At 51.7% G+C, this 13645-nt stretch overlaps 5 protein-coding genes across 5 annotated transcripts; 3 read left to right on the forward strand and 2 right to left on the reverse strand.

The window, feature by feature from the left end:
- Positions 1-27: 27 nt before the first annotated feature.
- On the forward strand, positions 28-860 carry CCOS01_12234 (uncharacterized protein; the record flags this gene model as incomplete). The annotated part of the gene is made up of 2 exons (XM_060460383.1): positions 28-201; positions 384-860. The coding sequence occupies 2 exons, from the start codon at positions 28-30 to the stop codon at positions 858-860; spliced, it is 651 nt and encodes a 216-aa protein (XP_060309326.1).
- Positions 861-2533: 1673 nt separating this feature from the next.
- CCOS01_12235 (Bys1 family protein) lies at positions 2534-2998 on the forward strand (the record flags this gene model as incomplete). The annotated part of the gene is made up of 1 exon (XM_060460384.1): positions 2534-2998. The coding sequence occupies one exon, from the start codon at positions 2534-2536 to the stop codon at positions 2996-2998; it is 465 nt and encodes a 154-aa protein (XP_060309327.1).
- A 328-nt stretch (positions 2999-3326) lies between these two features.
- On the reverse strand, positions 3327-4460 carry CCOS01_12236 (uncharacterized protein; the record flags this gene model as incomplete). The annotated part of the gene is made up of 3 exons (XM_060460385.1): positions 3327-3529; positions 3600-4272; positions 4335-4460. 3 exons carry the CDS (start codon positions 4458-4460, stop codon positions 3327-3329), a joined length of 1002 nt encoding a protein of 333 aa, XP_060309328.1.
- A 3649-nt stretch (positions 4461-8109) lies between these two features.
- Positions 8110-8578, forward strand: CCOS01_12237 (uncharacterized protein; the record flags this gene model as incomplete). Its single annotated transcript, XM_060460386.1, has 2 exons — positions 8110-8308; positions 8394-8578. The coding sequence occupies 2 exons, from the start codon at positions 8110-8112 to the stop codon at positions 8576-8578; spliced, it is 384 nt and encodes a 127-aa protein (XP_060309329.1).
- A 1442-nt stretch (positions 8579-10020) lies between these two features.
- On the reverse strand, positions 10021-11959 carry CCOS01_12238 (quinate permease; the record flags this gene model as incomplete). The annotated part of the gene is made up of 5 exons (XM_060460387.1): positions 10021-10220; positions 10333-10553; positions 10619-10931; positions 10991-11797; positions 11857-11959. The coding sequence occupies 5 exons, from the start codon at positions 11957-11959 to the stop codon at positions 10021-10023; spliced, it is 1644 nt and encodes a 547-aa protein (XP_060309330.1).
- Between the last annotated feature and the right edge of the window lie 1686 nt (positions 11960-13645).

Here is a 13645-nt window from a genome sequence, read left to right on the forward strand (position 1 = left end):
CCGGCCCTTGGGCCACCGCTCCGATTGATGCCTTCCGGCCCCTCCAACCCACGATCCGCTTCCACCCCGAAATCAGGGTCGTCGCCCGCTGGCGCCCATGGCCCGACTGCTATCAGTACCGGCAGTGATGGCCAAGACGAACCCGGGTCTCCCAATAGGGTCTCTTGGAATCATCTTCGTCAGGGCGAGAGTCATCAGCGCGTGAGTCTATTTTATCTTTCTTCTGCCCTCCTTCCCCTTCCACATCCGTCCCTTATCGGGTGACCTTATCGGGCCCACCCGTCGTCTCTATTGGAACATACCTAACTTCATCATCTCGTGGGCAACTTCACCCTCGTCATGTCAATGCAGTAATTCCTCTCTCTAACCTCTCGATTCCTTAGATCCGTCATGGTGCCCAGCAATTACTTCGCCTAACCGGCAGATTCCCCGCCCACAATGCTGCCAGCCCTGAAGGAGGCTATAATGCCTCCAACGATCACGCCTTACCCACCGAGCACGACTTGCGTGCCATGTCAAGATTATCCCACAGCATCGCCCGCGACATACACGAGATCAGGACCCTGCAAAGGGAAGATCCCAACGCCCACAAGCGCAGGTCGGGGGCCGAGGGTAGTAGTGAACAGCAACAGCTCGCCGCGGCCAGGAGCCACGCCGGGAACAGCGGCAGTCCCCCAGGACGCAGGCATCGCCGCAAGACGATTGATTTCTCGTGCCACAAATGTCACCGCGTCGATACCCCAGAATGGCGGCCTGGTCCCGACGGTCCCAGTACGCTGTGTAATGTCTGCGGACTGATTTACGCCAAACGCGAGCGCAAGAAAGAGGAATCGACGATGCCCACCTTTGGATCTCGCTAACTTTCTCATATATCTTTTCCTTATAATTTTTCTTCTTATTCTTCTTCTCTTCTTTATCTCTTTCCTCACCAGCTACACTAAGCTACGTCGACGGATATATGGGGCAGAAAGAGCAATCTATGATCGGTTCTGAAAAATGGAATGACGAGACGGCTGCAAGGCGTTGGAAGCTGCTTTTAGGCATTGATACCCAACATGATGAGATGGATATGGACTACTTTTCTTTTGATTTTCTTTTCTTTTTTTTTCTTCTCTATTCTATTGGGAGACCTTATTTCGGCTGGTGTTTGGCGCAACGGACAGGTGGATTATGAGATATACCCGACCAAAGAATCAAATCAAATTTGCCTTCTATCACTACTACTACCTATTATGCCACACCGCGACGCATCGCAACGTTACTCTAAAGTGTGGGTAAAGTGGCTGAAAAATAGCAGACGATCTCCATGTCTCGTTGAGGCTCAGGCGGTATCGTTTCTTCTCAACAGATCTTGCCCCCGTTGACAGCTAGGCGGAAGCAAGGGCTGACCCGTGTCTGACCATCGACGTCGAGTGTCTGACTTTAGCTCATCCGCATTCGACACACAGCGACGCAGCTGAGGGGATGCTATTTTGATAGACAAAGACAGAAATGCCCTTCCCGCCCGAAGCTAGCTCCCTCCCCCGCTCCTCTCGTCCTGTACCTCAAACTGCCTAGTCTGCGGCAGGTCGCGGATGAGCCGGGGTGAAGCTGTGCAAGCACAAGGCAGCTGTGCGGCGGCGGCGGCGGCGACGACTGCTCAGCTCCACAGCTAACAGCATAATGTCTCCGGTGAGCCGCGCCGAGGGGGAGGGATGCGGGGAAGGTGAATGAACCCACACGGCAGATCACTCACGAGGCCACTCTTCCAAAAACCCACGCAAAACACAACGCTTTCACGTCAGCCCACCGGCCAGTTTTCCCCCAACTTTCCCTGTTTCCCCAAAGAACCACCATCGACATGACTGGTCGAATAGGCTCCGTAACCGATGTTGCATGCAGCTATGCCAGGCAACATTTTGGAGGGGGAAAGCTCGTATTCACCATGCTTAAAATGTTGTCTTGAACCTCCTGACCATCATCCCCCAAAGTTCCCGATTGAGGGGCGGAGTGACCTCAGTCAACCTATTTCGCCGAGATACAAGTTCGTGTTCGTCTGTTGACATCGTGGCATTGTCACATCGGTTCGTGTAGTCTGGGGCTTGTCTTGGAGGTTAAGTCTATTTTACGTAGGGTAGGATGATCTTTAGTCAGAAGTTCCTTCATGACAGAGGCGGCAGGGCAGAGGTTCTCAGAGGTTAGAGGTGCCATGAGCGCTCATTTAGGAAATATGGTGACATTCTCAAGCTGATCGACGCTCGTATCTAGAATCTCGGTCTCTGTGCCGTCGCCCGGCAGCTGAGACCCTTGAGACTTTCGTGACAACATAGCATGACTTCACTTGGAACTTCTGTGAAAAGGCGGTCACCGGCTGGATATATAAATCACAGATAGACTCTCGCATCAAACCTCTTGAACAGCATCAGCCTCAACTTCATTGCGATAACATAACCACAATTCATTAAAACCACGAAGGTCTCAAGCCAGAGACAATCCTCAGCCTTCCAGAATCTACCAAATTTCCACTCAAACACACAACTCCCCAGCCTGCAACATGCATCTCACCTCCCTCCTCATCCCCCTCCTCGCCGCCGCAACCCAAACCGCAGCCCTCGGCAAAGCAACAGTCGTAAACAACTGCGCAACCGAAGTCTCCCTCTGGTCCGTCGGCGGCGACGTCCGCGCCGCCGGACCCCTGGCCGCAAAGGGCGGCTCCTACAGCGAGACCTTCACCCGGGACCCGACCACCGGCGGCCGGGCCCTCAAAGTCACCCGCGCGCGCGACGGCCTTTACACCGGCGCGCCGCAGCTCGTGTACGCGTATAACCTGGACGGCGCGGGAGTATGGTACGATTTGAGCACCGTGTTCGGGGACGGGTTCAAGGGGAGCAAGATTGTTGTGGCTAGTCGGCTTGCGAGTTGTCCTGCTATTGTGTGGGAGGGCGGTGTTAGTCCCGGGGGTAGTCAGGTTAAGGTTTGTACGGCGGATCAGGATGTTGTTTTGACGCTTTGTGCTTAGGGGGTTTGGTTGAGATGGGATCGGTAGGGTGAGGAGGGGGAGGTTGCATGTGGTGTTGATGAAGGGGCTGAACTTGAGGACGAGGAGAGTGTGATTACATGCCTGCATAGTTCCAATGTTTAATGTTTTACTAGCATCCTTTCTAATCATATTTTGCGAAGATTTGGATACATGTGGCTACGGCTTATACGGCATCGACTATCTTCAAGCTCAACCTTCAAGCCAGGTGGTACGTTCAAATACACTCATTGGTCACGCTAGCGGGAAACACTTGTGTCATTGTGACTGATATGTAGCAAGGTATGTACTATCTATTGACGAATCGATCCTATGATACCATGAGCAACACATACTGCCCGTCTACCTGTGTTACATTGGGAATGGTAACCGAGTTGTCTGGCAAGATTCCAATGATCTCCCCGGCCATAAGTTGAAACGGTACTTCGGCAGTAGTCCCAAGTGCTTTCTTTGCCACCCTGACGGGGGCAGGCTGAACAAATCCTCGAACGGCGGAAAGCATAGATGGATTGACTAGATACCAAATTGTCAGTTCGTGGCTTACATCATGTATGTTCAACGGCACTCTTGCAAGAGGACTTACACGGAAACTTCATATCTGCGAGCATGGGCGCGCCAGGTGAACTCGAGTTGACAACCCACGCGAAGCTGTTAACCGGCACCAATCCCGGCGGAACAGCCTGCGGTGAAATCCCATTCACGATATCAATGTTGATGCCCATGTCGGTACTCGGCACAACGCTCAGCCTCAAGCCGTCGATAAACTCGGCTTCCTGTCGATTCCCCGCCGTGACGTTGACCGTTCTCGTAGCTCCCTGACCATACTGCACGAACTCGTTGGCCGTATCCACCGTCTTGCGCCCAAGCAGGATATACTCGCCCTGAAGCGACGTCATCTTGATGATCCGAGTATTGTTCTCCTCTCTATGCACGTTACGCGTCGCATCGTTGACGATCCAGCTTCGTTTGTCGCCGGCCAGCGTACCGACGTAGGTGTTGCTCTCTTGTATGCCGATCGCGGCGAGAGCAGCCGGGTCGTAGGGGATCTCGATCTTGGCGATGAGGTCGTTCGCCGACTCGTTGAGGCTGATGACGTACGAGTAGTTCTGGAGGGCCATGAAGGGACCGCCCGTGGTGCCCGTCACGAAGTTCCCCGGCAGCGGGGTGAGGTTCTGTTGGACGACCAGCGTGCGGTTCTTGGGTGAGAAGAGGTCTAGTGCTAAGCCGTCCTGGAAGTCCTGGTCGGTTCTTTCCATCTGATGGACGTTGTCTTTAGCAAATGAAAGTAGAATTTTGGGATGATGGAAAGGGCACTTACACTACCGAGGACGTTGATAGGGTCGCCAAACTTTGCCTTGTCTGCTGCGTCCTGGCCGAGGACCAAGACCGCAGCGATGGCGAGCCACGGCCCGAAGAGCCTCGCGTGGAAGGGAACCCGACACATTGACTTGCTGGAAGATTGATATCGAAAGACGGATCTACTGTAATATCAAGAGACTGATTGGTACAAAGAATTAAGATTTGATGGCCGGCCGAACATGATATTATACCTCTTCGACCAATGGTCGAAAGAAGACTCATGAACAAATCATTTCATCCCCTGTTCAGGGGTCAGTCACCCGAAACCACAGCCGGACCCGTGAGCTAGACTGAAAACGCAAGTTCATGAAGCTTTACTCGCGTCCATGATCTCGTGAATACCAATAATTCGAGGCAACCTTTCGGCCGAGCTGCCGAGGCCACCTCGATTTCCGAGCAGGAGAACCGAGACCGACGCTGTGGTCACACTATAATGTAAGGGGACCAGGCCTTTGGTAGGCACTCTAAGTCTCTATGAGTCCAGGTCCCGCCTCCGCAGGGCGCTTTGCGGGGGACTTTTAAAACAAGCTTTAGGATCTACTGGGCCTGGTCTAGAACAGAGTTTAGCGTCAAACCAATGATACAGTCGAGTATTAATAAGTTCAGATGAAGTCCAAACCCAACGTCAGCTCTGCACGTTTGACTCTTCTTTTCAGACGTAGGGGTTCATCCGTCTTTACCGATGAGTGTTCACTGTAGGTCGCTCACTGCTGTTTATTGTGGCTGTTCTTTCATGCTCACTTTCAAAAATGCAATGTAGCGGCACAGCCACTTTGCCCATTGGAACTGGGAAGTCTTGCAGTCATTCCCGGCTTCGTTGGCATCTGGGGCGTCCTAGGCGTTTCATGTTGTGATCCGACGAGCCCCAATAATACCATCCCACTGGCAGGGTCGGCCTATCCGAATGTGACTTCTACAGCGCAGGATCTAGACTAACGTTCGCAACGTCTACCTTGGGCAATCTTCAACAGGACTGAAGCCAGTAGCAGGGCGACATTCTCTGCTCCTGCATCACGTTCTCCCCAGCAAGAAATGCTCGGTGGGAGAAATGCACATGTCTCTCGTCCAAAATTCCCCGGTCCCTGTCACTAAGCGTCAACTTACCAATAGTGCGGTAGCGAATCGTGTACTAGTTGGGTATTGATGGACTTTACTGTGATGAGTTCTGAATAAGTATACCTCGGCCAGGATGATATTGGACGAGGTAGCTTGGATGAAAAGATCGAGCTTGTCTCTCTCTAGTCTTGAGCCTTATTCACCTCGCACGAATTAGTCCATTGTCACTCCACAGTCTGCCGATGGCTCGGTCTTTCCCTCGTGGAATATGGCTTGATAGAGCAGACCAAGGACTCGATTAACTCTCATGCTCAGGTACGTTACGGAAGCACCCCCATCCGTCCGCTCAGCGCCCGACGCCCCTATAGGCGACCCCTCTTTGCCAAATCGGATTTCAAAGATGATGCCCTGATGAAAACAACTTGATCAAGGAAGTAGCAGTGGATCACACAGATAGACATACGTGAGCCGGAAATGTCACGTAAAATGAACATATTGAGCATTGAAAATCAGCCTTGCGTTCTACTTTCAGGTCTGTGCTTGCCAGATTAAGAAGCAAATCCGGGGGTTCGACGTATTGGAAACCAGTAGGCAACAGATTTGGCGCACCTTAAGGCCCAAAAGCAAGATGAGGTTCGAAGGAGCTGATAGCGCTGACTACCTTACTTAAGCAGTGTCAATGTTTCTGTTCCATCGATTAACACCAAACACTCGGGGCCCTCAGGTACATCTTGATGGCGCCTGTTGATTACTGAAGCTATTGCATGTGGTAGAAGTCGGTAGTTGTGTAAGTGTTTACTTCTATTGGAGCTCGCATCACGTCGAGCACCTACGCAAGATTGTGAGTGAATACGGTGAACATTGATTAAATCCATTTCCCTGACAGCGGCATCCGCCTGATGTGGTAGAGGACCCAAAGTTAGCCCAGCGTCGCGATGGTGATGTTTTCCACACAAGCCTCTGCCTAGGTAGCCCACGTTGCCGTCCGGTCAGAGTGACGCACTACAGTATGGAAGCCTGGAGCGCATATGAGGCTGAGGCGCCGAATGCATACTGTCTGCAAGCAACACACAAGTCGCATATCTTAGACGAAGGGCAAGTCAATACATAAATTGCCATCTCAGAGCACAACTTGGATCTAAACTCTCAGTGCCCCCAAGACGAGACAACTGAATCATGTCACTCCTACACTGGATAAAATCCCGACATATCTTACCTCTCCGCGAGAGAGCCATCCAGAAACTGCAGGATTCTGAAATTGAAGCCGTCAATTCTTTATACGAGTTCCACGATGCCTTTCGCACTCGCTTCATTCACGACCCGCCGAATCATAACGACGCAACTTGCGACAGGTACGAGAAGCTACGCAATGATCTAGATGATTATGAGTTGATCTCAGGCCTCCGTTACTGGTGCCTAGACTGTGAAAGAACGCAGGCAGACTTTTGTTCGACTTGCGTAGTCGTTCCCGGTCAGGGCATTGATCACGACCCAGGTTATTGATTAGTGCAAGTGCAGCCTACCGTTTGCCCCGTCTGCGAAGATATTGAGCGACTCGAGGTCAAGTCGGCTGACATGCACCGTTGACCTTACGAGGAATTCTCAGTGAAGGGCGGTACACTCAAGGAAGTCGCTGAGAGTAGAAGCTGTGTGTTCTGTACTTTTGTGTGGAGACTGTTTGCTCAGTATCCTCCAGAAGGCCTCAAGTGGCCCCCTGATGATGATGAGAAAGTTACAATCAGGGACAGGAAACAGTGGCGGGATTGTTTGAGGATCTCTATTGTTTCTGATCTTGCAACTGAAGAAGCATTTGAAATGCGCGGGGAAAAGCAATATGCCAGGAGGGGGCGAAATGCTGCGGATATGGAAAAGGAGATGCTCGTGGGCCCTTTCATCTGTAAGAAGTATATCTTGCGCAAAGAGTTTCTTCATCAAGAGTCTTTATCAGGCTTAGAGTGCTAACCTCTTCCCCACAACTTCGTCTCACGAGATGCCCGTCAACAAAGTCTTTCCAGCAGAAGAAGAAAGAAGAATTTGGCAGGTTGGAATCTGCAAAATGCTACCTAGCTCGCCAAATCATGGCTCTATGACCGCTGCAAAAGACATTCCAAGTGTGCAGGAACCTCACCGCATATCCTACCGTCTCGTGTCTTGGTGTTGCAAGGCCAGGATCTCTCACGCGTTTATCTAAAAGAGTCAAAGGGGATTGAAGGTAGTTACGCTACGTTGAGCCACTGTTGGAGCCCAAGCCGACCGGGCCTCATCACTACCAAAGATAGCTACTAGGCTCATCAGAACTTTGGTATCTCGATCAGCGAACTTCCAGAGACGATAGGAAATATAGTTCATGCAGCAAAGACATTGGAACTGCACTATCTCTGTGTCGGTCGGCTTTGTATCATTCAAAATTTCGTAGAAGATTGGGCTCACGAAGCGGCTCTCATGTATGCGATGTACTCTGGCGCAACACTCACACTTAGCGGCCGATGGGAGCAACTCAGCTACCGAGGGTTTCTTTCAGTTGAACGAGACTCTCTTTACGCTGGACCACAAGACATACTACGACCCTGGAGGTGACGATCTGGTCTACATCAAACGCCGACAAGCCGACGGGCCAGGTCTCGTCCGGCTTCGTCACGCTCGACGGACACCTTGTTCGCGGCCTACGGCTGAGCATCATGCAGGGCATCTACGAGGGCGGCGACGTCAAGGAAATGTGTTTCCTGAGACTTGCTGAGACGTATGATATCTTTATCGAGTTCGCGCCCGATGACCCGCCTAGTTTGCTGCAGAGATGGGGATCTGATCTTACCGAGGTCTTGGTGTTGCTTTTGGGGACGAGGGATTTTGCTCTGGAGAAAGGGGGCTTATGGGACGGTTGATGGCTTGAGCAATCTGGTGAAGATGTCGTGGAAGATTTCGGGCGAGAGGGGAATTGCTGAGGTGAGTGAGGAAGATACAGGTGTTGCGGCCAGCTCGCCGGCATGCGATCTACCGAGCGAGTTGGTTGAAGCCTTTGTGGAAGACGCGGAATACCCTCGCTTCACGAGATTCTCGATCCTGAAGGAGTCGAAGAAGGAGAAGTGCAAGTACAAGAGGCTGGGTCGTTTTGATGTCTGGGGTAGGAATGATATCGGTGTGGCTTAAGCGCTGTTCAGCAGCTTGGCCAGGGAGAGAATCATGATCATCTAAGGCAACGTTCCAATGGTAGTTCCGATGGTAGATTCATTGTCAGAGGAATCTCAAGAGGATGGACACGATTTTCGCCCAGGCTACCACGATTTTCGGTTCAATCAATAAGTTGATTCCTTTTGAATGCTTCCACTCGACGGGATCAAGGACTCGTTAGGGCGATTGTGGTTGCAGCATCTACAATCGGAGGGCAACGACGCAAACTCGGTTATATTCGATCTATAGAAGTCAATCTCCGTCTAAAATCCCGTGCCACCATCATCATCCATGAGACATGATACGACATAGTCTGTAACACCCTCGTTCTCGTTCCCGCAGTCGTAAGTAAGGTCAGCAGTAATCTCCGGCCCCGCGTAACTGGGCGGAGGCTGTGTTAGCCGACCGTTTCGATCGGACAGACGGGCAATCGAACAAGGCCCCTTGACTCCGAGGCCGGACTCTAGGAAGATCAATCCCACCGGGAATAGGCGTCACCAAGAACGCCGACTTTTTTGTACAACTGGCGATGCAATAAACGATGACTCCAAGTCCGAACCTAGTACAATTTCAAAAGCTCATGTAAGCTGCGATGTATTCATGCAGGCTAGCATTATGACACTGCCAGCGAGAGTGCCTATCAGGCCCTCAACGCAGAGTCTGCCTGATCGACGAATCTCATTGCAATTAACATGTTCCTATTTCGGCGAGCGTCGGCCCGTTTTATGGAAGTGATGCTAAGATCACCCTCTTCACCAGGGGCTATTCCTCCCGATTAAAGTTAGGAAGGTTGGCTATCGGGCCGCCAAGTAGGTCTAGAGCGACCAATTACATTGCACGGTATGAGGCTTGGGATCAAACAACAAGTGTCTATCAGATCAACATATTTTCCGCGAAACGCCGATGGAAAATTCTCAGAAAAGGCGGTGCATTTCATAAATCGGCCTGCAGAAAACAGCTCAGTTTGTTCAATTTTAGTGTGGCAGCTATCAGTGCAAGTTTGGCTCCCAACCACTTGAAGCACTGCAAGTCGGTGAACTGCGCCTCGTCAAGATAAGACTTGGCGCATCCGACCAACCTCTGGAGAGTCGAGACACACACCACAACCCAGCCAGAATTTTACCACGAAACGGTGGGATCTAATTGCTCTTTACAAAGACAAGAGTTATAAAACTACGTCACACCGCATAATTACCGGTGGCAGTGCATATTTTTGCGCTGGGCAGTGCAAAAGTAAACAGCGGGGCTTGGCAAACCCGAAAGTACCTCGCACAGAGTCGTAAGTACCATTTGATTGAACGAGCAATCAGTCGAACGAATGAAGGAAACATCCAAATTCCCTACCAAATGTTTGCAAAAGAGGCCGCCTCGAAACTACCCGTTCCATCCGCCTCCAGCTCGTTGCGTCTCCTTGCGCCATCTCATCTTGCCACTGACTTGTCTTCCACAGTATCCACGTACTCTAACCGAATCTCCTTCTCCTCCGAACCAGTCGCGTACACAGCGGCGGGCGAAGTATTCGCCAAGACATCCTTGACGCTCTTGCGTTCTCGCAAAGCGGTCCAGACCGTGGTGTGCATGCTCCTCATGAAGAGTAGATCCATATCTTCCAGCGTAAGACCTAGCACGGGGCGCCTGCGTCAGCCACAAGGACAACGACGACGGAGAAAGTGGCTGAGGATAATACACTCTGACGGCAGTAGAGACCAGTGAGAGTGGGTAACAAAACTTACCTTTGGTTTCCGGTACGAAGAAGAAAGCCCACACGCCCATCAGGATCATGAGAGCGCCGAAGAACATGTAAGTTCCGTAGCCGAGCGACGTAATCATGTAAGGCGTAGTCCGTGAGACAATGAAGCTCCACAGCCATTGATCTGCTGTTGTGATTGCGACGCAGAGCATGCGGATGTCTAAGCTGAATACTTCGCTGCAGTACAGCCATGTGATGCCTTGCCTGTAGGGTTGATTAGACTTTATGCCTCACTCATAGACTACCGATACTAGTAAAAGGAGCCTCACCAGGTGGCGCAGTAGATCAAGCCATAGAGATACACGCAAACCATGGCGATGTACCCCCATGCATTGCGGTCGGTATTACCAGCAGCCGCCTGGCCCGCAGGGTCCGCAAGAAACGTGAAGCCACCAATGTACCACATTGGAAGGGATCCGACGAAGGCACCCCAGATGAGACCATTGCGCCGACCGACCTTTTCGGCGAGCCAGACGGTGAAGATGACCATGCCGAGGGTCTTGGCTATACCGTAGAAGCCCGTCGCAAAAAGCTTGGTGCTCGTGCCTGTAATGCCAAGAGTCTCAAAGATACGAGGCGAGTCTATTTTTTCATGTTAGTGGAAGAGAACTTAGATCATAAGAACGTTTTCTTTTACTCACAGTATGTGATGATGTTGACCCCTGTCAGATTCTGGCAGGCCATCAGAAGCAGACCGATGCCAATACGGTTGCGAGAGCCCTTCTCAAACAAGCGCTTGAACATTTGAGACTTTGACATACGATTCGCGCTGCCGTCTTCTACTTGGCGCTTGATATCACTGATCTCGGTGCTGACATAGTCATGGTCTGCTGGCAGCTCGCGGACATGAACCAAGACTCTCGTGGCATCTTCCCATCTATCGTTCTTTGCCAGCCACCTCGGCGACTCAGGACACACGAAAATGCCAAAGAACAAAAGCACACCCGGAAGCAACTGCAAGCCGAGGGGTACAATCCACTGCGTTTGTGTCGAGTCTGAGATTGTGCGGTCCACCGCGTAGTTTACCCAGAAGCCGCACATCCCTCCTCCCTGTGATGCAATTTCAAAAAGCCCAACGAGGCGGCCGCGAATGGACGGCGGACTGATTTCCGAAATGTACACAGGGACAATGAGGGATGTAGCACCGATGCCCAAGCCAGCGATGGCTCTTCCGGCAATCAGGAGCCCAATCTCTCCGTGGGATGCTGTCATGAGAGTCCCGCCAACCAGGAAGACGAGAGCAGAGATCATGATTGCTCTCTTGCGGCCGAGCCACTCTGCCAAGGGGAACATGAGCAGGGCGCCGAAGAAGCATCCTGCCTGAAACGTGGAGACGATGTTGCCTTGGAGAGTATCACGGACAGTTGGCGAGCTATCTGCAAGGTCGAAATCCCGGCGGAATGAGTCCAGAGCCATGGTGCCACCTATGACAGAGGTGTCGTAACCCACTGGGCTGTGTTAGTCTAGGTGCCGTCTCTGGTGAGCTTGGGGGCGAAGTGAAACTTACTGGCGATAGCACTCATTGAGGCAATGACCGCTATCATGTGAATGCGCCAATTGCGGACTTCACTGGGATCGTTCGTCCCATCGGCGTGGAGGTTGAACCCCATCTTGCTCAGTGCTCAGTGCTCAGCCTCGTGGCGAGAACGAGTATGACCTCAGGATCAGCCTTGGACTACCAATTTCTTGGCAGGTTAAACGAAATGATGGGAAGCGCCGTCTCTGTTGGCACCGCAGTGACAGGAAAGCTTGATGACAATTGAACGTAAGCTACGCGAGGACTCGCAAATGGAACGGGCAATGACACCAGCCACGATACCCAAGAAACTGGATAGCCAGGCAGATTCGTTGATTGACATGCGCAAAGGCGATAATGTCTCCTTTATGGATGAGATACGACATGGCAGCATGTTTGCCTGCATGGCATCGTTACGTTGTAGGACTTGACAGATCAACGTGACGCTAGTTCATCTCACTGAACAGCACTGTAGACTGGCGGAAAACCCCATGCTGATGATAGATGTTTTCCTGACCTGGATGCTTCAAGCGATACACCCTTTCGAGATCAGGTGGACAAGTTGGATGCAATTGAGTCGAAGCTAGACCGTCTTGTTCAGGGGATCATGGCCAAGATTCTCTGGCTAGACGACAAGCTTCCCCGCGTTCCCCGCGTTAGGTATGCAGCGACCGGGATGGTGACCTTGACATTCTTCCGCAACCACGGTAGTTGATGCTTGAAAAATTGCAGATATCGGGATGCTGAGAGATACACCATACGTTAGACAGAAAGGGAAAGCGCTCGAGGTGGCGCTAGATGATTTTAGTTCGGGAAAATGCTCGAGTCAAGGTGTTCGTTGAGCGCTGGGGCCATTGGTGTAATGCTGGCCAAGAGTTTTGGACTGGGCCAAACGCTCTTGGACTTGAGAGGTTGTGTATGAGACCAGGATGGAAATTGAAGCTTCCAGGTTGCTCTGCTGTGATGTGGTGCAAGCCATGTGATGTGCATCGATGCAGGTTGCAGAATGACAAGTTGGATCAGACGGTGGAGACCTGGAGACTTCCATGGACATCTGGCGGTACGTATCGAGCATGCTGTGAGTTCATTGGTCAACCAGCCCAGCGGATTCCCGAAGATGTTCCAGAACTTTGAAAATCCATAGAGGAAAGAGCGACCAAGAGCAGTTGCCACCAGCTGCACGGGAAGGCAGGTGCGTGCCATCCTTGCCTGCAGCTGCTTACCTGATATGGACCAATGTGGACCACCTCCTTCGGCTTGAGCTAAGCGAACCAATGGAACCCTTGGGGCGTGCCTGCCACAGCCACTCTTGGCGCTGACTAGCGCGGTCCCCCACGACCCCCGGGGACTCCACTCCGAGCTTGATTCGACTGTGACTGTGCATCGCGACCGCCCTTTTTTTTTTTTTTTTTTTTTTTTCCTCATTTCTTGGCTCCTCTTTTTGTCTTTTCGACATTGTCTACATACACATTTTTTTTGTTCACTCCGTGCCGTGACTCCTCCTTTTTCTCATCTCACAAACTTTGTTTTCCTCAATCAATTTCCTCCCGTTCCTCTTCTCCACACTGTTGCTCCGGTCCTCTCCTAAACATTCCCCATGTTCATTCTTTACATCACCACTCCGCATGGATTCAGCCAAGAGCTTATCATCGCTAGCTCATTGTTGCTGCCCGTCGACTGATTCGTCTCGAGCTTCACGTCTCAATTCTCCCGCAATGCCTCCAAGCTCCACCTCGAAATGCTGACCCGGCCGCCCAGACTTGAGCCAACAACTCCACCG

The sequence above is a fragment of the Colletotrichum costaricense genome (assembly GCF_030867565.1).
Source record: "Colletotrichum costaricense strain IMI 309622 chromosome Unknown Scaffold_14.1, whole genome shotgun sequence".
In the NCBI taxonomy this organism is placed as follows: domain Eukaryota; kingdom Fungi; phylum Ascomycota; class Sordariomycetes; order Glomerellales; family Glomerellaceae; genus Colletotrichum; species Colletotrichum costaricense.